Source organism: Spermophilus citellus (genome assembly GCF_964194105.1).
Source record: "Spermophilus citellus genome assembly, chromosome: 15".
Classification (NCBI taxonomy): Eukaryota; Metazoa; Chordata; class Mammalia; order Rodentia; family Sciuridae; genus Spermophilus; species Spermophilus citellus.
In genome coordinates this window covers 24,098,948-24,122,869 of record NC_138195.1, presented here as the reverse complement: position 1 = coordinate 24,122,869, position 23,922 = coordinate 24,098,948, and the positions used below count along the sequence as shown (strand labels likewise).

Here is a 23,922-nt window from a genome sequence, read left to right as displayed (position 1 = left end):
AAGCAGGGAGTCAAAGTTTTCTCCACTATGTGGCTCAGTGACTGGGCAGATTCACATTATCTAGTCATAGATGAGAACTGAAAACATTAGAGTTAGGTTTCTATAACATATAGTGTAACATGGAAAAGAGGAGATGGGCTTGCATTAATTTTCCCAGAACCATTATTAAAGACAATGTGATCTCCTTAAAGCATATTCTTAGCACCTTTGTTCAGAATCCACTGGCTTCCCCAATCAATTCCCCATGATTGGAGAAGCAGTTGCTAAACCAACCTTTAAAATTAATTGAAGAAGATTTTTAATTTGTTTTATTTTTTAATCTGTTTGGGGGAAAAATATTCCTGAAGACAGGATCTAGATTATGGGGATTTACAGATAATCTCTTTAGGAATCGTCTATTGGAATGACAGCTTCAATTTTTTTTTTGTTTTTGTTTTTGTTGTTGTTATATTCTTCGTTTATTTTGCACAAAATTCAGGTGCTCTAGTATGTGATGGGTATCCCACAAGGATAGCATGAATAATCCAGAATTAGCAGGGATTAGAGTGAGGATTCAGCATCTTTATTTACAAATATATCAAGATGTTTGGAGGACACATAAAATTCGGTGGACTGAATCTGAATGCTTATTATCCTACTTCTTGAAACCTTGTTAAACTCTGTATGTAGAGTAAAAAATTACTAAAAGAATGGGAAAACATTACAACACCAACAAAATTTTGGAAGCTGAAAAACAAGAATGAGTGTTAGTGGAGAAGTGGAGACTTCAGATGAAGATAAATCTGCCATACCACCCAACAAGGCACAGTATCGGAGGAAACAAGTAATCCTGTAAATAGAGAATGGCTGAGACGGAATGGGGGCGTTTACCTTAAAGTTATAAGGATGTTAGAAACATTTCAAATAACATCATTGCACCTTCAAACAGTATGATGTCAGCATAAAGACAGACTTATGAACAGAAATAGGGAGCTTTAAAGTGAACCCACACATATGCAGTCAACTGATTTTGAACAAAGGTGCTAAGAACATGCTTTGGAGAAATGGCATTGTCTTCAATAAATGGTTCTGAGAAAACTAAATATCCACATGCATAAGAATCAAACTAGACTCTTGTCTCTCATATTATGTAAAAGTCAAATAAAAATGAATTAAAGGCTTTAATATAAGCCCACCGTTATGAAGCTACTAGGCAAAAAGGAGAAATACTTCACAAAATTGAATGATCAAGGACATTTTGAATAAGACCATGAGAACACGGGAAACAAAAGCAAAAGTAGGCGAAGGTGATTACATGGAAATACAAAGCTTCTGCACAGCAAAGGAAATGGTCAATGGAGTGAAGAGACAACCTACAGAATGAGAGAAAGCTTTTGCAAAAGACATTTTGTGACTATGTCTACCTAGGTGAAATGCAAATAAAAGAAGATGTTAAACTTATAGCTCTGTTCCTGGAACTACACTTGAGAAAGAACATAACAGTCTGTGTTTTTCCATTTGGTTGTCTGTGAGCCTTGAGGTCACTAGAGAATTGCTCAAGAGCAGTAGTCACCTAACCTGGATGCATTGTGGCAATTATAACCTCAAAGATCCAGTGAAAGGGTGATGTTGAAAACCTTAATTCAGAGGAACCCAAAATGTGCATGTAGGAGAGTGGGGCATGTGTTTTCTTTTTATTTGAATTGGCACAGACCTTGTAAAAGTTTCAAATTTTATGAATGTATTGATGATGGCGGCTGATGCATCAGAATCTCCCAAGATGAGACTTGATGTATAATTTTTATAAACACCATATTTTATTTTAAATACCCAAGTCAGAATGAGAACAACTTTCCTAACCAATCTGGAAAATTGTTTTGTTTTCTGCCCCACTTTGTTGAGTATATAGATATAAAAGATCATGGGAATGGGATAAGGAGAAGGAAGTAATTAAGTCAATCTTACATTGAAAATCTATGCTGGCAAATAGCTGCTTTAGAAAATGTGTTCCTTAAATGGATAGATTAAACTAGTTTCACAGTAAACAAAAAATAAACAATGAGTTGGCTGAATTGGAACTTTTTCTTAAGCTAAGACCATTACTATCAAAAAGTGACCATGTGGCTTGTATTGTTCCTAGGGTTGCTATTCTTGGCATGGAAGTGGGATATTGTCCACAGAGCACTCACATCAAACAGACTGTAGTTAAAGTTTCACATTATTACACTGAGAGCCCTATATGTTTTACTTTTTTTCTCTTCAAGCACATATTGCTCTTATCTGCACATCTCATCATACTCACCTCACATATTTTGAGGACAGAACCCTACAAGCTTGAGAGCCTTTAGTTTCCATCAAGATTTATATATATATCTCCCTTGTGTATTTACATGTCAACTTTGGCTGGTAAACTCTCGTCTCTTGTTTTTATTCCTTGGTTTCTCCTTCTTCTGGAGTTATGCTATTTCTGGAAAATACTAGTTTATTATTATTGTCTCCTTTGAGTGCATCCCCTTAAGCATAACTCCTGGGAGGGAAGGAGAGGTCAAGCTTATTGTTCCGTGTAACTTGTATCTAAGGTTTAAATGGGATTGTTGTAATCTTGTGCCTGTGTTAAATAGATCCTGGGTGGACTGTTCCCAAACTTAGTTGACTTGAATTTGCATCAGTGAATTGTAAGTGCCTGCTTAGGATTGGTATTGATATACTGAATGCTACAGACTGTTTCTTTAACTATATCTGACCTATGTAGCATCCCTGATTTTGGAATATTGGTGCAACATAACGCTCCTGTGCTTGGTAAGGACTTCTCAGCAATTAGCCATGGCTTTACAATATGGTCTAAGATTTAAAAACATTCCAGAGTCAATCGAGTCAATCTGTCTTCTGCTGAGGAAGTCCCTACAGTGGAATTCCAGATTAAAAAAAAAGCATTGTACAAAAGACCTTGCCATTTGTAGGGGTCGTGATTTGAAATCATGAATTCTTTAAATTCTAAAAGAATAGGACATTTTGGGAGCCTGTCAAGAAGTTATTGTCCTGTGGCCTAAAGTGATGATTCTGGTTTTCTACTGGACTGCTGATATGCTGGCTGAAAGTTGTTATCCTTAAGTGTGAAGTTATTCCCTTCCTAGTGAAATAAGCCTGGTGCATCATTATTTCAAATTAGAAAAATCATTCTGTCCTTTGCCACTAACACATTATCTCTTTTTCACCTTGGATTTAAATGTTTGCAAATGAATTTCTTTCCAACATAGCCTGGTTTTATCTTGTTTGATTTCTGGTTTGGACTCAAGAGTCTCCTTTCTACAGAGTTCACCATGAACATAAAGGCAGTATTAGAGAGGATGAAATAGCTGCTCTTCTGAAGAAGCCATGCCTTGAAGATATGCCTATGTTAAATAAAAAAGCAAAGTGAAGTAAAATCCAAGTGTCTTGTAGCCCATATACTTTACTATAAAGGAAGCTCTTTGTTAGTCCCATCTCTGAACTTAGAGCTTTAGTGTAAAAGTTCTTGGCCATGGCTGACCACTGAAATCACTTGGAGAACCTTAGGGATTATGGGGGTCCCGGCTCCAGAGGTCTAACTTAATATATTTGGGAGTAGGACTCTGAAGTTCTCTCTGGTGGTATTAATGAACAGTCAAGGTTAGAAGCTGTATGGCTTTCCTACCTGTGGTTTCCCATTCCATAGATGATTAGAAGCAGATATCAGCCTGCATACCTAGAACAAGGAGAGACTATATCCTCAAGTAGTTCCGCAAAAAATGGTTCCAACCTAAAACTGTTCTCTCTGCTGTATTTCCTCACCATTTGCTTAATTCCAATATTTTGAAGAATTCATACATTCACTCAAAAAATATTTGAAAAGCGACCATGTTCCATCTGAACTCATACTGACTTGGTGTTGCTTCCATGTTGAAATCCTGTCTGTGGGTCCTCCCATGATGGCTAAAGTCAAGCAGGCATGCCATCATCCATGGTTACCTTCCTATCTCTCAAGCCTCAGGTCCTACTACTTGCTGCCTAAACTTAGGCTCTGCTAATGCTGAGAATATCATCATTCTCTGGCTGACTATGGTATTTCATGTTTGTGAGCCCTTGCCCTTCCTTTCTTCTCTCCCAACAGCTACTTTTTCATCTAGGTAGTTCCTGTGCACCCATCAAGGCTCAAATTAGTTGCTATATTTTCTAGGAGTTATTCTCTGAACTCCCATGCTATTAAGGCTTTTATGCTGTACAATACCTCCCGCAAAGCACTTCTGTGTTACTTTTAAATGGTCTGATTCCATAGTCTAAACTCTATCTCTTGAAAGCATGTCTTACTTGTCTGTGTGTACCTAGTACCTAAATTATTTACTTGATTGTTTTTTGATATGAACTGATTGCCGCAGTCTTGGCTGGGCACAGAATCACGAGCCACTCAAGCAGGAACAAAACTTTATTTTGAAAAAGCCGCCAAGACTCTGTAGGCGCCAGCAAGCCAAACCCGGTCCTCCCACGCGGGCGTCCACCGGAACCGCCTCTCTCCCGGAACCCGGGGTCCCCCGGACCTCCCCTGGAATTTCCTCCTACTATCCTTCCCCAACCAATGGGAACTCTCCAAGAGTCTAGTAACATGAGTCCGGTAGCAGGCCAAGGTGAACAGCGGGAGTCCAATTTCCATATGAATGTAAATCTTAACATAATCATCTCAGTGGCTAGCTGGGTCACTTTACAACCAAAGGTGCCATACATCGTATATTTGCTTGTGGCTCGTAGCACTGATTTGGGTTATGGCATATTGAGGCACTTTGAAGTGACACTGAAGGTTGAGGTAAGTCAGAACTAACATTTTTGCATCAAGGAAAGAAACAAGAGAACTCAAAAAAGGTCAGTGGTGGAGAGTAGCCTCCTAAGACTGTGTCACCTGCCTGCCTCAGTTACTACCAGGGCATACCATACTACCATACTTTGGCTTAGAACAAAAATGAATGTCAATAATGAACCCAGATCAATCAAAGAATATTGGATATGCGCTATAGATATTACTAAAAGTTTAAAATGAGCATAACAGCCTAAATGAATTTCAACTAAATCTGTGAAAATAGGAAAAGGAGTTTTATGGAAGTTTTGCTTAAGAGGGAGAGATACATCATTTCATAATGATGCAAGGTATATTATATCTTATGATACTATAGCCTTCATTTCACTTTTTACATTGCATTTATGGCCAGAATAAGTCTTTTGTCACAGCCATATAAAATGCTATTGCTAGGTCAGATCCATTATGTAGTCTCAAACAAAACTGCTGCCAATTTACCTCAACACCATATTCCCATAAAACCAGGTAGGGAAATAGAATAAAATGAAAAACTGACTCTCGGTGAGATTTATTTTTAAAGGGGTTCTTTGTGAATTTCTCCTCTAAATACAAAACAACACAGGCTTGAACATAATTAAATTAGTTCCCATATTTATGCTTAAAACTCTTAATATGTCACACCTATAAGAAGTACCTTTATATTCCATTTCAAGCTTTCAGGGAATAAAATAATCCAGGTATGTGCTTAGCATTATGGCTGCCACATAGCTAGAATTCTGCAGATGTTAAAATAAATAATTACTTTTTAGTTTTAATCCCTTATCTGAAAAGTGGAGATAATATAAGGCTTTTAGTATCCAAAGGGCTTCTTGTAATGGCTAAGTGTGTGTATATGTGTGTGCATGTATTCTTTGAAAATTATAAAATATTTGTTAGTAATACTAATTTAATGATTTTTCAAATTGAATGAATAGCCTTGTTAAGGATTTGATGTCTTAAAAAGTGCAAAACAAGCAGTACATTAATACAAATTCATGTATTTAATAAGTATTTATTGAGCCCCTTGTAAGTATAAGATACTGTGGCTGCTATAGTTGGGGTTGGATGGTAAAAACATGTGGACTCCACTCTCATTTGGGTCAAAGGAAGATATTTAAATAAGATTACCAAATGGAATAAGAATTGTGAAACAAAAATGTATTATGTTATGGTAATGATGATTTGGAGGATCAAGGGAAGATTTATTAAGGAACTAGGTTTAATAAGTTGAGAAGGTAGTAAAAGAACATTCCACATTCCAACAAGAAGGAACAGCAGGTGTGAAGCACCTGAGGGAGAAGGTATCTGGGAGCAGTTAAGACCCGGAGATGGCTGCAGTGTAGTAAGAGAAGGGTATTCAAACAAGTGCCAGATCCCAGAAGGCCTGAAACACCCCAGCAACGAGTTTAAATATGATGCTCCAGAGGAGGTAGAGCGATTCAAGTTTTCGAGTGGAAGAGTGGTAAGATTACAGCTGTGTTTTACAATCAGTCTCTTTTAATAGAAGTAACTACCTTGTAATGGAGATACAATAAAATTCAAGACTTCAAAATCTCTGTCTAAGCAGTATATCTAGGATTACTACTATCAATATTTTCCTAGTGTGTTTTTTTTCTTCTTTAGGTTATGAAAAATTGATTTTCTATAAGATTAGAAACTCAAACTGTAAGCACAGGCTTTCAAAAGCAAACATGGATTCAAATTTTGTCTTCAAAGTTTGCTTGCCAGGTGATCTTGGAAAAATGATTCAACCTGTCCAAGCTTCCACTTTGTTCTAGCAAATTGTAATCTTATGACCTCAGAGGGCCATTGTCCTATTTGAGATATCCTTAACACACTGACTAGCATTTAGGAAGCATGAAATTAATAGCAGCTATTATGAATTATGATGTGAGTTGCCCCTAGAGTGTGACCATGAATCTTTGCAGTTATTCTAAAATATCCAGTCATATTGTGTTCATGAGAATTAGTGGGATCTCAACTGAATGTTTCTTTAAAAAATAATCCCATTTCTGCTGATGGAAATAGTGGAAAAACATGCAAGAATGCAGCCTGAACTCCTTGAGGTCCCACTTAAATGAAAATAGTACCCACTAGAGCTTCCACAATAGCCATACTCTGAAAAATTGTCTTCACGATACTGGCTGAACTGCACATGTCCCAAACAGTAGATAGCAACTCTTGTGGATTGTTGGATAACAAAAGTTCTCCCTCTTCTTTTAAGTAGTGAATATCTGCAGAGACACAATGACATAGCTCATCTAAAAGTGGAATCTATTCAAGTTTGATTAAATTTTTCTGTGACATTTGCATACTTCTCTCTGGTGACCCCAAAGTCCATTACCCCCTAGATATGCCATCTCTGACTTGCACACATGTTGCTCATCTGTGTTTTCTCTTAATCTTCTCTTTCTGTGCTCCATTGCTATTACTATACACACCACTTCTAATGTTGCTTTTTTTCCTTTGCTATATCCATTTCACACTTTTAGCTATATAACTGTTAGCTGGGACCTCTGACTTTGGTGATGATATGTCCTCCACCTCTGTACAGGTTTAGCTATTTTATTTTTCTCTGTTCTGTCATTACAACTACCATCACCATAGTGATGTTCATCCTGAATTAGAACCTTTAAAGTATGTATGAAACAGTGACTATCAGGGGCTACAAAGGTGGAGAAGGATGTTTCCAGGGCTTTTCTTCAATGTTGTGGCCACAAGTCATTAACATGTTGAAACAGTACCACATCCGTAAGTGGACAGCCTTTCCCAGGAGCTTCTGACTGCTGCCCCAGAACATTCCTGGACCTCTAAACTTCCCCAGGATTTCAAAGGTCTTCAGGACCCTGTGCGAGCCTGTGTGCTTTCCAATTGGTGTGTGTCCTTGAGGTGAAAGCTGTTGAGTGTTTTCTACTCCACATTTATTATTAGCTCCAAAATATACCTGAATTCCACATTCTTTAAGAATTGGGATTGTCCCTTAATTCTTGAGAAGCTCTTAGCCTTACCTACCCCAGTGTAGTGGTTCTGTGTCATATTGAGGAATAAAACTGGGGCAGGAATCATAAATGATTTTATAACCTCTACCTCTCAAACCAGTCTATATGGAAACAAAGCATCCTCATTGAGAGAGCAGTATCAAGTGCCTAAGGATCTATTCCTTTCCTCCCACTCGTAACCTAGATTCCGCCTGCTTTCCCTTCTTTATTGTCCTCAATGACTCAAGATGCCCTCTAAAACGAATAGTGCTTTCCCAAAGAGAAATGCAAAGTGTTTATTTTAAAATCCTCAAGGATATTGAGTGAATTTGATGTACTTTTAACTTATACAAATATGTCTGTGATAGGGTTCATGAGAAACTGTGATTAATTTTTCTTTTATTCCTCCTCACACTGTATTTATTTTGGTCAAAATTCAAAACATATTCATACTTCAGATGATGATTCTGAAACACTAGATTGTATGCTTCCCTGTGACACATTTCATAATCTGTCAGGGCAAACAATTTCCAAGTTCAGCTGAAGCTAATTGCCTTCATAGATCAAATTGTTAAATTTGAGTTATAGTTTAATTATGTGGAATGAGAATGCTTGCTTGTCTACTCTATAAACCACTCTATTCTGTTGTGAAATGAATAGTTCTGAAAGGAACTGCTCCTTGTAGAGATTTTCAGCATTTTGTAGGCCTGCATTGACATATCTCTGAGTCATCATGCTATCGAATTTGATCACATCAAAAATCTCTGAGAGGAAAAACAGAGATTGAATATCCATTTGGAAAATGATGTCATTAAAGGGCTCAGTTAAACATCAAACAAAATCCAAGCATGTATGGAATTTCAGCTCAGATTTTCTCCTCCTTTGTCTGATATTCAGAGTAAGGATTCAGTTAGTCCAGATGGCTACTGCTGGCCAACAGCTGTCTTGGAATCATAAATTCTGTAGGTACTCAAGAGGCTTAAAGTCTCATGATCTGATCTTGCCACCAAAAAAACTCAAGAATGTTTGAAGTTTAGGGAAGAAAAAAAACCTATATAGTTTTCTTGCACAATGAGAAGTGTTAAATGTGTGGACAACTGAGTACTTAAATATGCAAAAATATAAATGATTGTACTTTGTCAGAAATCAGGAAAGATGAGAAGATTGAAGAGAGAAATCCAGAGACCCAAGAAGGGGAAAAAAAGAGGTGACCTGAATCAGTGTTCTTTACTTAATGACGGTGATTATAAATCCTTTTAAAGAAGGATCAGTACTTTCAACATGTAAAAAATTATGGCATTTGCCAGTTAATGGGTGGAGCTGGATAATATCTGGCTAGGTTAAATAAGCCAATCCCCCCAATCCAAAGGCCGAATGTTTTCTCTGATATTAGGAGGCTAATTCACAATGATGTGGAGAAAGGGGTGTTAGGGAAGAATAGAGGCACTTTGGATTGGACAGAGGGGAGTAAAGGCAAGTGGGGGTGTTTGGGGTAGAAATGATAGAAGGAGTCAACATTATTATCTTGTGTGCATATATGATTACACAACTGGTGTGATTGTACATCACGTACAACCAGAGAATGAAAAGTTATACTCCATTTATGTATGATGTGTCAAAATGCATTATACTGTCATGTATAACTAATTAGAACAAATTTCAAAAAGAAAAAAGTGAAATAATTCAAGAAAAAAGAAAAAATACAATTGTATTTGTTAATGATGACAAAATTACTAAAGGTGAGTTGATGTAGAAGTCAAGATAACTCAGTGTTCTAAAGGTATTATACCCTTTGTAAAGAAAGAAAAGTACTTATTTTATCAAAGTTTCATTGTTGGGGTAAGGAATACAGTTGGTCTTGGGGTCTACTACACACCTAAGTATTCACATAGATGTAAAACTATTTCATTTATAAGTATCCTTACTATATGTGTTATTAAAAAAGAATACTGTTTGCAACTCACTAAAGAGATTTCATGAGTTGAATTGAACAAAGGACATAGAAACATACTCGTTTTCTTGGTCTCCTAGGCCCAAAGAGAATGTAAAGTTGCCAATAATTCCTGTTCATTGTGGTGACCATCCCTCTAATTCCTTTAAGAATTACATCTGGGACTATAGCAGGGAACTTTTATACCTTTGTGTCAAATCCGAAGTGCCTGAGAGACAGGTTGGGAGACAGCCAATCTTATGGCTTCATACATCCAGGTGCAAGTCATAAATTAATTCCCTAAATTAAGCTCATTCAGTCTCAGATCTTCTTGCCCTGGGCACTTTCACACTTATCCCTTTAAGCAGTGTGGGAGCTTGTAACAATCAGCTCTAGTTCCTTATTAAGGCAAGGATGAATCACATGTCCTCAGGATACGCCCATACAAAGCTATCAGGATGAGGCAGGGACCTGCCTGCTATTCTGCCCCTACAATGTCTGTCTTATCCAGTGGCGGTCAGGTTGACTTATACTGAATCCCAGGAGTTCAAATACAAATGGGTGTCTCAGCAGAGAGGAGATTCTAATAGTACAATCAAGGCAGATGGGAATGTAATGATTCAGGCAGTAACCACAGGCCTTGCTGAGGCCAGTGATGAGAAGAAGATGCTAATGAAGATCTTGCAAAAGAGTGCTGCAGACAGAAGGCTCCTTAAGTACAAAGTTCTGAGGAGAGACCCAACCTGGCAATACAAGGCTGGCATGTCTGAAACTGAGTGAGGGTGACAAGGATGGAGAGGTGAGGGGGTGGCCAGCCAGAATGCAGGGAACTGAAGAGACCACAGTAAGTTGCTTATGGTGTTAATTATACCAAGAAGTCACTGGGATATTTTAGATAATAGAATGATTTAAACTGATATATTATTTGAAAATTTACTTGGTTGCAATGAGAATAAATGAACTGACATGTGGTAGGTGGGTCCGAGACAGGGAGACTAAGTAGGAGGATTTAGTCTTAGGAAGATGTGATTTTTGTCTTGGAATAGATTAAAAAGGGGAAAAAATGGGCTTGGGTCATATATTATAGGTAGAAACCGTACTAATTAATGGACCATGAACAATGCTAAAGATGGGGATTGAGGAAGACTACCTAATTCATGCCATTAATATTTTTGGAGCTTCTACTTAATCCAAGCACAAAGGTGGGTACTGGAGATATTTTAATGAAAAAAAAATCAGACATGATTTTGCTTTCATAGGACTTAAAATCAATTGAAAAAATATCAATACAAGTAAATTATTAACTGAAAGCTCAGGAAAGGGCAATAAATAGAGCTTTATGGTATTATTAGTTCAAATGATGGGTCTAATTTAGCTAGGTTCTGTGTTGTGGTGGGATGAGGTGTGTGTGTGGGTTGGTGGGTGAAGGTGGCCAGGTCAGGCATGGAGAAAATCCAAAAGGGAAGAAGGTTGTCACAAGGTGAAATATGACAGGGTGTGCAGCATTGGGAGTATGGAGGCTTGGTGGTGGCACAGTTGAGGAACTGCCTGCAGGGAAAAGTGGGGGAAGGGTGCAAGGAAACCATGGCACTGAGCAGGTTATACACAGTCTTGTAGGCTGTGTTAAAGAGACTGGCTTTTATCCTAACAAATCTGGAATCCTTTACAAGGAAACTAACTAAATGCTAGGGTTGCTTCCCATTCGAAGCTCTCTGTACTTTTGTGATTTAATTTGAGATAAGAAACTGGCAGAGCTACAAATTGAACCTCAAAAATAGTGAAATTGCTGGCTTTTGGTTAGCATAATTGGAGTACCTTTCAAAGAATCAGCGTGCATGGTTTTCTCCTCCTCAGGTACAGTGAAATGTTTCAGGAGATCATAGACATTCCAGTTCTGGTGTTATGACACCATTAATATTATCTTTCTCAAACGTGGAATGGCTTTAGGCACTGTCCCATAGGCTCCTCTCTGAATCTCTGAGTTTTATGAACTTATGCAGCGTGGAAATATGTTCAGTGAGTGCCTATGTAAGTGAACTAAAATAATTGATATGACATTTGTGAATGTCAAGTTATAAAATCTATGTCAGATGATATTAAGAAGATTATTAGATAATTCAGATGAACTAAATAACTAGACTGTTTCTGGATATTTCTGCTAACCTCTCAATTCTCTAAGATGAAGTAATGAAGAACATGAACAATTTAGAATTGCTGTTCTCAATTAGGTTCAAATGTGCCTCCAAAAGGTTAATTGGCAATGTCTTGGGACATTTTTTATTTTTACAACTGGGACTATAGTGCTACTGGTATCTAATGGGTAGAGGTCATGTCAGATGCCTATGTCAGACAGGGTATCCAGAAGAGCTTCCTAAAACAATGAACTATCTGCTTCAAAATATCAGTAGTGCTAGGGTTAGGAAACACTTACCTTTGCAACTTTTAATAGGGACAAATAACTTTTTCTTTTTGAAGGGAAATAACTCTCATATGAATATGACTGTTCTTTTTTTTTAAGGAAGGAGATGAAGGAAATGATCTCAGATGAGCTAAGATTTCTTCAAACTTATTAACATTTTTAAAAAATTATATATCTGTAGTATTATGAGACCATAATAAGCTGCTGCATCTCCTCTTCTTGAGGTGGCATTTTCCTACTGAATATCCAGTGACCTCTTCTTCATCCTTTAGGTGGGACTCAAGAATCCTTTCCAGATGAACTATGGGGAAAAGTCAGGTTTCCTCAAGACTTTTCTCACTTAACCCTGGGTTTTAGTACAATGTAGCATTGTGCATACTGGATAATTTTGAGGTTTTGAATAGTCTTGGTTTAGGAACCAAGTGATAAATAAGATGAATTGTAAGATAAATAAAGCTAAAGTAATATTACAAAATAATAATATTTTATTATATTTCCTTCTGACTACTAATAAAATGTGAGTTAGAGGATGTAGTTTGGGTCCCAAACCAGATCATTTAACGGGGCTGAAGTAGCTATCGTGTTACAGAAGTAGAGACAGGGACACTCGCTGCAACAGGAAGAAGAATTTTCCCCTGGAGAAGCAGCAGAGGATGCTCTCCTTCAGGGAGAAGCTCCCTCCACAGTGAAGAAATAAGAAGCAGAGATGAGCATACATTGTGGATTACTTACAAATTGATCAGATAAGCCATGTCATCACGTCATCTCCTTTAGTTCAAGAGTGAGGGAAGGGAAAGAGAGGTCTGGGTTTTATTGAGTTCCATTCATATGGGAGGAAACATCAAGAGTGGCAAAGATGCCATCCTTCCCCCTGTCCAACTTCTGCAAATTGTGACTCTCTGCTTGTCACTTTTAGCTGTTACCTGTGCTATCCAATTCAATAGCTACTAGAAATGTGTGGCTATTTTAAATAAAATTAAACACACTTGAAAATACCGTGAAGGCTCAACAACCCAAGTAGCAAGTGGCTACCATATTGGACAATGCAACTATAAATTTCTACCATCAAAAAAAGATCTACTAGGTGTTGCTATTAGGAATTTTGTCTTAACTCATCTTTGTGTAATCAATGCCTATAAGAAGGACATTAAAAAATGTTTGAATGGATATAAAAAGCAGACTATTGTGATTTCGTTTTTCAAATCTCCGTGTTGTAAAGATCTTCCAATTCTAATGAAGCAAGATGGAAATCAAACATAGATAACCTTGCTAAATAGAATAAATTAGGTAAATAATGTGCATCCTATAATCCTAATTTTGTTTAGAAATAATTATTTATATGTATATGTGTATATATGCATACATGTTTATAATGTAGGAAAATAGTCTTAAAAGGTACATAACAGATTATATGTAGCATATAATGACTGAGATTGACAAGGAAAATAAGGAAAAACTGTTAACTAAAAATCTTGTTACTAGGCAAATGAACTAATTTGAGTGAAAAATAATAAGTGACAGATTAGGTAATATGTTAAATTTATAAATAAATAAGGAAAATATGGCTGTTGTCAATATCAAATATTATTGAAAGGTCATTTTAAGATAGAAGAGAATAAAGTGCTAAGAAAAAAATGGTATTGAAATATAAAGACAAATAGTAGTGATTAGTCTAATGGATGTTTTGTGTAAACCATGAAATCTGTTTCTTATGTGGTATGTAAGGTAATATTTTCTTTCCCAAGATATAGCTCTCCTGCTAAGCTGCAGAGAAGGATGGGGCCAGGTGGTACCATTACATTTTTCTGTTTTTTCTTCTGACCCAGCAACACACTTTCTTCCACCTCTCCTTATAGAAATTACTTTTGTTTATTGCAGGAGTAATCTTCACCCTGGGAATGGACTTAGTGGTGATATCCGAGTCAGACCCACTGGCTGTGATAATCCTCTTACAGTCTTAGCTTGCTCTTCCTTTGATAGTTTATGCTGGACAGATGCTGGACCAGAATTTAGCCCATAAAATTAAAACATTCTGTTTAACAGGGCTAAACCTAAATTGCTCAAGCAAGGACATTAAGTCATGAAGTGGTGCCTTAAAAAGTATCTTGGGTCATTTAATTTACAGTAAAAGTAAACCTAGATTCAAAGGAAGATTTTTTTTATATGTCACAGTAATTTCTCAGAGGGAAAAAAAATAAGCTATCATTATGAGAATGGCAAAACAAAATGAGAGTGACAAATAAAATTATACAGAAAGATCAGTTTAATTAGTAGCTCTTCTATTTCATTTCATGTTAGTTGATGGAAGAAAAAAGTATTTTCATCAAACAACTGAAATGAGTGAATTTAAAAAGATAAATATAATTACCAAGAAAAATGATATTCACAAAACATTTTTAAATGAGCATTGTAGATGTGATATCTTTGTAATGATTGCATTTATTAACTATTATTCATTTTCAGATCACAATAGATTCTCAGCTTGAGAGAAGAAATTCCTTCAGGGTGACTGCATCCCTGAGGACTGATATTTGAAGAGGTTGAACTGTTTTGTAGATCACTCCTTTCTTAATATTTTCTCTCACTATTTCTATTTTTCAGACTCACTATGAAAATGGGGAATATATTATCAGGCAAGGAGCAAGAGGGGACACCTTCTTTATCATCAGCAAAGGAAAGGTAAGCTTTGGTGGTACCAGAAGTGATGGAGGAAGGCAGGCTGGGGTGTTCAGCAGCACTGCCAGAACACAGGTGTTGATCTCGGGTTGTCCATATCCTCTGACTCTGACAGAGAAATATTTGAAAATGGATCTTCTAATGAATGATTTAGGGTGAAGAAGAGTGTAACTTGGAAGACCAGTAAGTACCTGAGTGTTAATAATCATAATAGTTCTTATAGAGGACACTGGTAAGTCTGTGTTAATAGAAAGGTCTCCACAAAAACACCACCAAACTTCTTTCAACTTAAAAGAAAATAAAAAATAAAAAGAGATCTCCCAAATTAAAACCATACAACAATAACAATAACAACAGAAATAACTAAGGGCACCTAAAAGATCCATCCAGTCTTCAGGAGCAGTAACATTGATATAATGAAGCATCTGACCTTTAAAATCAGACAGTGTAAGTTTGAATTTGCCTTTAAACTTACTCAATTTAGTCACACAAGGCAAATTGCTCAACATTCTGAGGTCAATAAAAATATAAATGTTTCCATGTTGTATTGTAGCTTCATGAAGACTATTGGATAAAGACTAAGAAACTAGTAAAAGTGGTAAAGTATAGGACAAGTAATAATAGGTTAGACATTGGGTGTGAATGAAAACTCATACTTTACTCTTTATATTGTTTTGATTTTTCAACAATATATATTTCAATGTATATTACAATTTATATTCGAAAACTAAGAAATTGAATTAATCCTATAATGGAAATTTATTTTAATGCTCTACTATCATATTGCTAAAAATATCATAAATTTCTTTCAACAGTAAAATCATAATCATTTTTTAACATTGTCTTTATGCTATAGTCCAGGATTAGAACTTATTTTTCTTTTTCATATATTATTCTTAAAAAGTATTTCTGTCTCTATGCATTAAGTATAGAAAGAGATGGGGGAGATAAATGCATGTAGAAAGGAATTATATGACATTTTTATAATTGTCATTTTAAAAATTAAGTAAATATAATTTTTCTAATTTAAAAAGATGACTGATTCTGGTAACTTATAGCTTATCTTTTTAATTTACTTTAGGGTACCAGGGATTGAAGCGAGGGGTACTTAATAAATGGGCCACATCCCTAGCCATTTTTATTTTTTATTTTGAGACAGGGTCTCACTTTTTAAATGACTTAGGGCTTCGCTAAGTTACTGAGGCTGGCCTTGAATTTGCAAATCATCCTGCCTCAGCCTCCCAAGCAGCTGGAATTACAGGCATGTGCCACTGTGCCTGGTTAGAAAGATTTACTGAGTCACAGTAAATTAGATGTGTGAAATATTCTAAGTATTTTTGAATTACATTTTAGAGAATCCTCTTTGAACTAATATTGAATCAACAAAATGAATATATTAGTGTTTACACCAGTAAACATCCCAATAAAATGAAGAAAACAATATTTATACTTTAATTATATCTATTTGTTTGACTTCAATTACTTTAATTATATCTGGTTGATATCTTTGTTGTCATGGAGTAATCTGTATGACAGGATTTCCGACCATCCAATTATTGCAAATTTCTAGCATTGCCTGAGAAAGTAGTAGTCTTTTGTAACCAGTTTCAGCTGAAAACAGGTGATGCTGTTTTATGAGTTTTGTAATGTGTATAATAGAAACAGCTTGGAAGTTACACTATAGGAATCAATTCCTTTGACAATATTTTAGTACATTGTGCAGATCCTGGGAGAGAAAGAGTGATATATTAGACTCTTGACATGGTCATGATTTTTTTCAAACCAGGCATGGATTTTTTCTTGGTTTTTAAAGTTGCACAGTTAGCTTCTGTGAGTCCCAATTTTATCAGTTGATATGAAAATTATATTAATACATTAGAATCACTATAAGATATAGAAGGTGGTGAACATTCTTAAGTCCCTGTTGTAAAAATCAGGAAAAAGAAATGAACGATGATAAAATAGGTTAAGATTAGCAGACAAATAAGTTGTAGAATTTTCTAAAATTGTGTGTCTTGTTTCAGGTATATTGGTATACATCTGTTTTCCCATGCATTTGTAAAATTTATAAAGGGTAACGCTGGTGAAGATATTTTTCTTGTTACCATTGAACTGACTTTTTAGAAAATGTTGTGAGATAAAAGAAGACACAACAGTGGGCTATGGAGTTACAGATGGATTTTTTCCATGTTTAGTTTCATTTATTTAACTGTGAAACTTTTTTATTTAAAATAAAACATTTTTCATTCTCCCATTAAGTACATCCAGACAAAGAAAGGCATTATAGACTTTAAAATACTTGTTTTCTCCCCATTAAATCCGCACAAAGTGATTTTTCTAAAACTAGAAATAGAGTGCTTACAGCATCTGGTGCTTGCCTCAGGTAGAAGCTGGGTTAGTTCTCTGTACTTTAGTCAGTGCATTCCAGTAGCCCAGAAAAATGACTTTTTCCCTTAACAGTAGGAGGAAGCACTGAAGAATTCTGTGTGTGTCCCTGCAATGGTAAAGCCTCTAAAAACTATTTCTCCATACACAAGTTAAACCAAAATTAAAGAGGATTGGATAAAACACTTTCACAATTCCAAGAATAATTCAAATGCATTTTTATTTTTCTGGTTCTATTCAACATATCTTATATGAAACCAGTAGAAAAAACAGATTAAAATTTTTTTATCTATTAAATGACATTTAGAAGTACATGGCTTTGCTTCTTAGAATTAACAAGCATTTAAGCATGATGATTAAACATATTAACATAATGCTCAGAATTTCTGAATATGGAAAGTGTTCTCTTATGGAAATTTTATTTGTATAGGCATATACATGTTTGTGTATACACAAGTGAAGTAGTAGCAACATTTTCTTTTATATTAAGAATAAGATAAAGATGCATGCCATCACCATTTCTATTCAGTGTGATATTAGATATCCCAACTATTTTATTAAATTAAGAAAAGGACACAATATTTAGAAATAAAAAAGTTATTAAAGATGATATGATTTTAGCTTGTTTTTCATGTAGATATATTATTAAAATTAGTTATAATTTAGCTAGATCAGTACTGTTCAGTATACTATACTTTTCTTTGTTAAAATGTACCATGTATATACAGGCTAATTCAGTGGCCATTATGTCTCATTTGATATCTAAATTAAAATTAGCTAAATCAAATGTTCAATTTTTTAGCACCAGTAGCCACACAGCTGTATAGCTACATGCATCTAGTGGTAACCATACTGGACAGTGCAGATATTGATATTTTACTATCATTTAAATATTGAAAAATGAATCACTTAATACAACTCACCATATGAACTGTCTAAAGAACAATTGAATTATCATATCAACCAATTCAGTAAAGCCATTTGCTAATGCAACATCTGTTTATAATAAAAATTCTCAGATGGCTTCTACAATGTACCTACAGTTAACATAATTAATAATGAAACAAAAAACAATAAATAAACGAGAACAGTCAGTGAATAAGGGAGTCTTTTTAACAAGTAGTGTTTGAACAATTAGTAAGCCACAGGCAAGAAAGAAAAGTAAAACTGGATCTAAACTTCATACCCTGTGTGAAAATTAAATAGAAAATGATAAAAGACTTAAAAGCAAAATGTTAATCTACAAACTGTTTTGAAGAAAATCTTTATGATTTAGGGTTTGGTAAAAACAAAACAAAAAACCTCCTAGACATCATACCAAAAGCACAATCTATAAAGAACAAAAGGTAAATTGGGCTCTATCATACTTATGAAATTTTATTCTATGAAAGATACTATTAAGAGACTAAAAAGATAACCAACTAACAGGGAAAGATATTTGCAAATTAAATATGTGCAAAGGGCTTGTATTGAGCCTATATAATCAATACCCCCAAACAAAACTACCCAATTTTAAAAAATGTACAAACGACTTGAAAAGATACATCAACAAAGGAGATATAAAAATGGAAGACGTGTCATGAATAGATTCTCAATATCATGATCATTGAAAAGCTGCACATGAAAAACCTGGGATACTTAACAGAATGTTTAAAATGAAAAAACCAATGTATTATACAGAGTGCTAATGAGGATGCAGAGTGATTGGAAATGGTAAAGCCATTCTGAAGAGCAATTTGAAATTTTCTCATAAAGTTAAATAAAGCAATCGTACTTTGTTGTATTCTAGAAATCTGAAATATAGTTTACATAAAAAACTATGTTACAATGTTTATAGTTTCTGTGTTCATAATTGTGAAACACGCTAAATATGCTTCAATAAATGAATGGATAAAGCAACTGTGGTATTCATTCAGTGGAATACTACTGGGCAGTAAAAAGAATAAACTATTGAACTGCATAATAACTTGGATGAATCTCAAAGGCATTATGTTGAGTAAGAAAAAGCAATCTCAAAAAATTAAGGATTATGTGCTTCCATTTAACTGGCATTCTTGAAAAGAGTAAACTAGCCTGAGGCCAATAGACTTTTGGTTGCTAAGGTCAAGATTTGGGGAGGACGTGAGTATAAACACATACATGAGGGAATTTCTTAAGGTGATAGAATTTTCTGTGTCTAATTGGGATGCAGGTTATACAAATTTATATGTGCATTTAAATTCATAGAGCTGTAAACCAAAAGCAAAATTCAATTTTACTTCATGATAATTTAATAATCTACATGCACTTCTAAATATTGATAATATTTAGTTAGAAATGTTATTTAATAATCATTTATTAAATCAAGTATCCAGGAATAAAACTAATAAAAATGCTATGTCCTTTTACGAGGAAATTTTATTTGAGATATCATCATTAAAAGCAGAAGATCAACATAGGAAAATATTTGAAAGGAAAAGGAACCTATAAGGAGATAGTTTAGTAGATATTTTGACTAAGATTAAGGTAATGAAGAAAACATGACCGTAATTTTCCTCAGGATTAGACAAACTGAACCCAGATGTAGATCCATGATTATGTGGAAACTTGATTAAGGCAACACAGGCAATGGAAATTAAAAAATGATTATACACAGGGACATAAAAAATTTGGTTACCTACCTCACACCATATAAAAAAGTCAATTAAAACTTAAGTGTAAAAGAAAACAAATCAGAAAATAATTTAAAAAACAATTTGAATACTTCTACCTTCTTGGAGTAGGGAAGGATTTCTTAAGATTTTTAAAAAATAGAAACAAGGATAACATAGTTCAATGTGATTACATTAAAATTAATAACTTCTCCAACAAGACATGAAGATAGTAAAATATAAACCAAGTCTAAAGCATCAACAGTAATAAAACATAAATACAATAGGACAGTAAAATGAATAATGCACAAAAAAGTAGACAAAAGGATGATCAGACACATCATCAGAAAGTAAACACAAAGGATCAAAAAAATATAAAAATGCTTCATCTCCATTATCATTCAAGAAAATACTATTCACTATTTTTCTTCCTAGAAAAACAGTCAAAGTCCTACAGTACCAAGTCCTGACGACTGTATAGCATAAGATGAACTTTCATTTATTGATGGTATGAATGTGCATATGTATCATCAGTGAGTTAGTACCTAGTAAACAGAAGATGCATACTTAATAAACTTGCTCTTTATTCATAAATATTTACCCTACTACCCATGGACACCAAAAAACATGTAGAAGAATGTTCATAGAAACAGTGTTAATATCAATATATATAACTAAAATGGGAAGCAAACCACATCATTCTCATAGAAGAATTAGCAAACTGTATATATATAATAGGATACACAAATAGCAGAAATGAATTTTGGCTAAATATATTAACTTGAATCAATCAGAAACCCAAGGATAGGGCCCATTAACTTTTATTTTAAATAAGACAACCTACCAAAGTTTCCACATCTATAAATACCTCATCACTATGCAAATGAATGTCTCTGTGATATAGCTTTGTAGTAAATAAGAGTGTTAAAAACTAAATTTCCATGGTTTGAAATGCTGTGTAGAGGAGTAATCAAATGGATCAGTGGAGAATAATAATTGAATTCCTTCCACCTTACATAGGCTACTGATACTAATAAAAATTCTGGTCATTGACATCCAATCCTAAGATTCAGAAATCTGAAACATAGTATTTTTAAATGTGTCTAAGTGTCTGGCATTGTCTCAAGAAATTAGTTTTTCTACTTCATTACATTTTCCGGGTAGGTGAATTTTAACCATTTAACTTTTTGGATGACACATAGACAGTATTATGAACATTACAGAGCTTAAGGTAGAAGTGAATTAATACAAAGGTAGAACTTACTCTATTTATGTTTTTGTTCATGCAATAAGAAAGCACTTACCTTCTATGGAGTTGTCACCCATGTCACAAGTCCTGTATGCACTGGGAAATCTTGTTATAGTAATGAAGTTTTCTGTTAAACAATTATGACAATTTATTATGAAATTCTTACAAATTGTAGAGAATGCCAAAAAAGTCACCTTTCTTTGAAGAACACACTATTTATGTTACAAAAAAGACATGTATGTGATTTGTATATCTTTTTAAAAAGAAATCCTGTTGAATGAAGCATGTGGATCACAAGGGACATATAGCCCAGTAGAGCCTGCAGTATGGCTTTGTGAAAATGGGATGGGCCTTTGAATGAAGGTTGTTGGGTTCTTCTGAGGGAAATAGAAATTTCTTAGAGAAGCTGGATGTGCATGCAGAAGTGTGTAGAGAATGTTCATTGCAGGAAAAAACAAAAAAACAAAAAAAGTGGAAATAATACAAATGCCCAACTTGAAAGAAAATGTATTTATACAATAAAACTCTAATACATTAAAATTAATAAGCATGTGATAAATAATTAAAACAATATTGAGAGAAAAATACATTTCAGAATGATACCTGTGATTATTCATGTATTTTAACATATCTATGAACATATCTATGAACATATAAATAGATTGATAGAATGCTCACTATTAGAGTGGTTGCCTAAGAGTGTAGGAAAATGAGAATAGAGGAAGAATAAGTGAAATTAAGATTACCTAATACATTATTTCTTAAAAATAGCCTGAAATGGTAACAAATGTTTTAGAATTAGAATTTGTGATATTATTCTTTGAACTAGTTAATGGTAATCTAAACTCTTTTTTAAAAAAATTAAAAAATGGGGGCTGGGGATGTGGCTCAAGCGGTAGCGCGCTCGCCTGGCATGCGTGCGGCCCGGGTTCGATCCTCAGCACCACATACCAACAAAGATGTTGTGTCCGCCGAGAACTAAAAAATAAATATTAAAAATTCTCTCTCTCTCTCTCTCTCTCTCTCTCTCTCTCTCTCTCTCCTCTCTCACTCTCTCTTAAAAAAATAAAAAATGTTTTAAAAAGCAGTAATGAAATTAACCTTATCAATTACTATTCACCTGATCCTCCTGGATGTGCAGCAGACTTAGACTTTATTGTTTCTTTTTGCAGGTGAATGTTACTCGTGAAGACTCACCTAGTGAAGACCCAGTCTTTCTTAGGACTTTAGGAAAAGGAGACTGGTTTGGAGAGAAAGCTTTGCAGGGGTAAGTGACCACATGTTGCACAGTTTTTTGAATCCTGTGTTCCTGTTTTAAATTTGGAATTCCTAGCAAAATGAGCCCTTTCTTTAGTACTTAAAATATAATATAGATACAGACCTATGACAGTCATTTTTATTTATTTTCAGTTGAATTTGCAATCTATTTGGCTAGACCATAGAATTGATTTGTCACCATTTAATCAATCATTGTTATATTAACAGAAAGATTTCTAAGATTTGTGTTCCCTAATGGCAATCTCTATAATGACTCTTAAAGAGAGAAGTCTCTGCAAAATTACTCTGTACAACAATTCTACTTAGCTTTATAGGGACCTGATGGGCTGAGAATTTCAAGATCCCTAAGCCTAATTGTACAAATAATGGATCATAAGGCAATAAATTCTTTCTAGTGTTCACCTCTGGGTGATCATTTTCATTGCCATTATGGGGATGGAGATGGAAGAGGGAATTGGAGGTGGTGATAATGAATACCTGGATCCAGTACAGATGGGCTCTGAAGGCTGGACACAGGTATACTTCAAGGTGGCTGGAACTCCATTTGTAAACTAAGACCTCAAGAAACAAGCTCTTGAGATTTCTTCCCATACATCATAGGAAAAAAACTGAGTTGATCGAACCATGCATTTTGCAGAATGCATGATAATTGTATTTGCGAATCATACTCTCATTTTCCAATAAACAACATATCTTAATTATCGGTAAATATAGATAAGCCTTTTCAGCTATTTGCTCTGTATGTATATGTATCACTTGAATAAGGAATAAGCAATAAACATTTATTTTTTGTATCGGATTCCAGATGCAGAAGTGTATATGGCAATAGGATGTAATTTACAATCAGTTTTGCTTCCATTTCAAATTGTGCCTTCATTTAAAAATTACATTATAAACATTTTGCTTAAAATTTACCCAGAAAAAATAGTTTAAGGAGTTTTTATTTTTAAAGCTATAATCAGATGGTAGGTTTTATCATTTTTCTTCTTATTTCACAGCAACAGAATGAAACAAACATATTTTAACAAGACATCTTACTCAGGCCATTTTTAACCAAACACACTCAACTTTTATTTTTATTTTACTGATATTATTTGATCCTGATCTGGTGAACATGGATTTGCCATTAGCTATTTCTAACATCAAAATTGGAAGAAATAGCATATTGGGTGTAGATCCACAAAGGAATGCAATAAACGTGATTTTCCTAGTATGAACACCACAATCCTGTCATCTGTATCTTAATTTTTCTTTCTTTTGATTATTGAATATGTAAAAGGCTCTGTAGAATGATACCAGCTGGTTTCATTGATCCAACAATCAATGCCTCTGTGGAAAACAACATCACTTGCAAAAGATCCAAACAAATGAAAAGAAAGAAAGAGAGAAAGAGAGAAGGAGAGGGGGGATGGGGGGGAGAAATAAAGAGAAAGAGAAAGAACAGAAACATTTACAATCATTTCTAATTAAGACTACAAGTAGAAAGCCAGAAAACAAGTCATATTGGGAATCAACAGATTTTCATATTTTCTTTAGTAGTTTATTGTCAATGAAT

At 34.6% G+C, this 23,922-nt stretch overlaps 1 protein-coding gene across 1 annotated transcript in view; it reads left to right on the top strand.

The window, feature by feature from the left end:
- Nucleotides 1–23,922, top strand: part of PRKG1 (protein kinase cGMP-dependent 1) — a 1,128,350-nt gene that overhangs the window by 895,110 nt on the left and 209,318 nt on the right. Inside the window, exons 6-7 of the mRNA XM_081267801.1 lie at nt 14,751–14,828; nt 22,262–22,356. Coding sequence (XP_081123927.1) covers nt 14,751–14,828; nt 22,262–22,356 — 173 coding nt within the window. The remainder of the gene's footprint in view (nt 1–14,750; nt 14,829–22,261; nt 22,357–23,922) is intronic.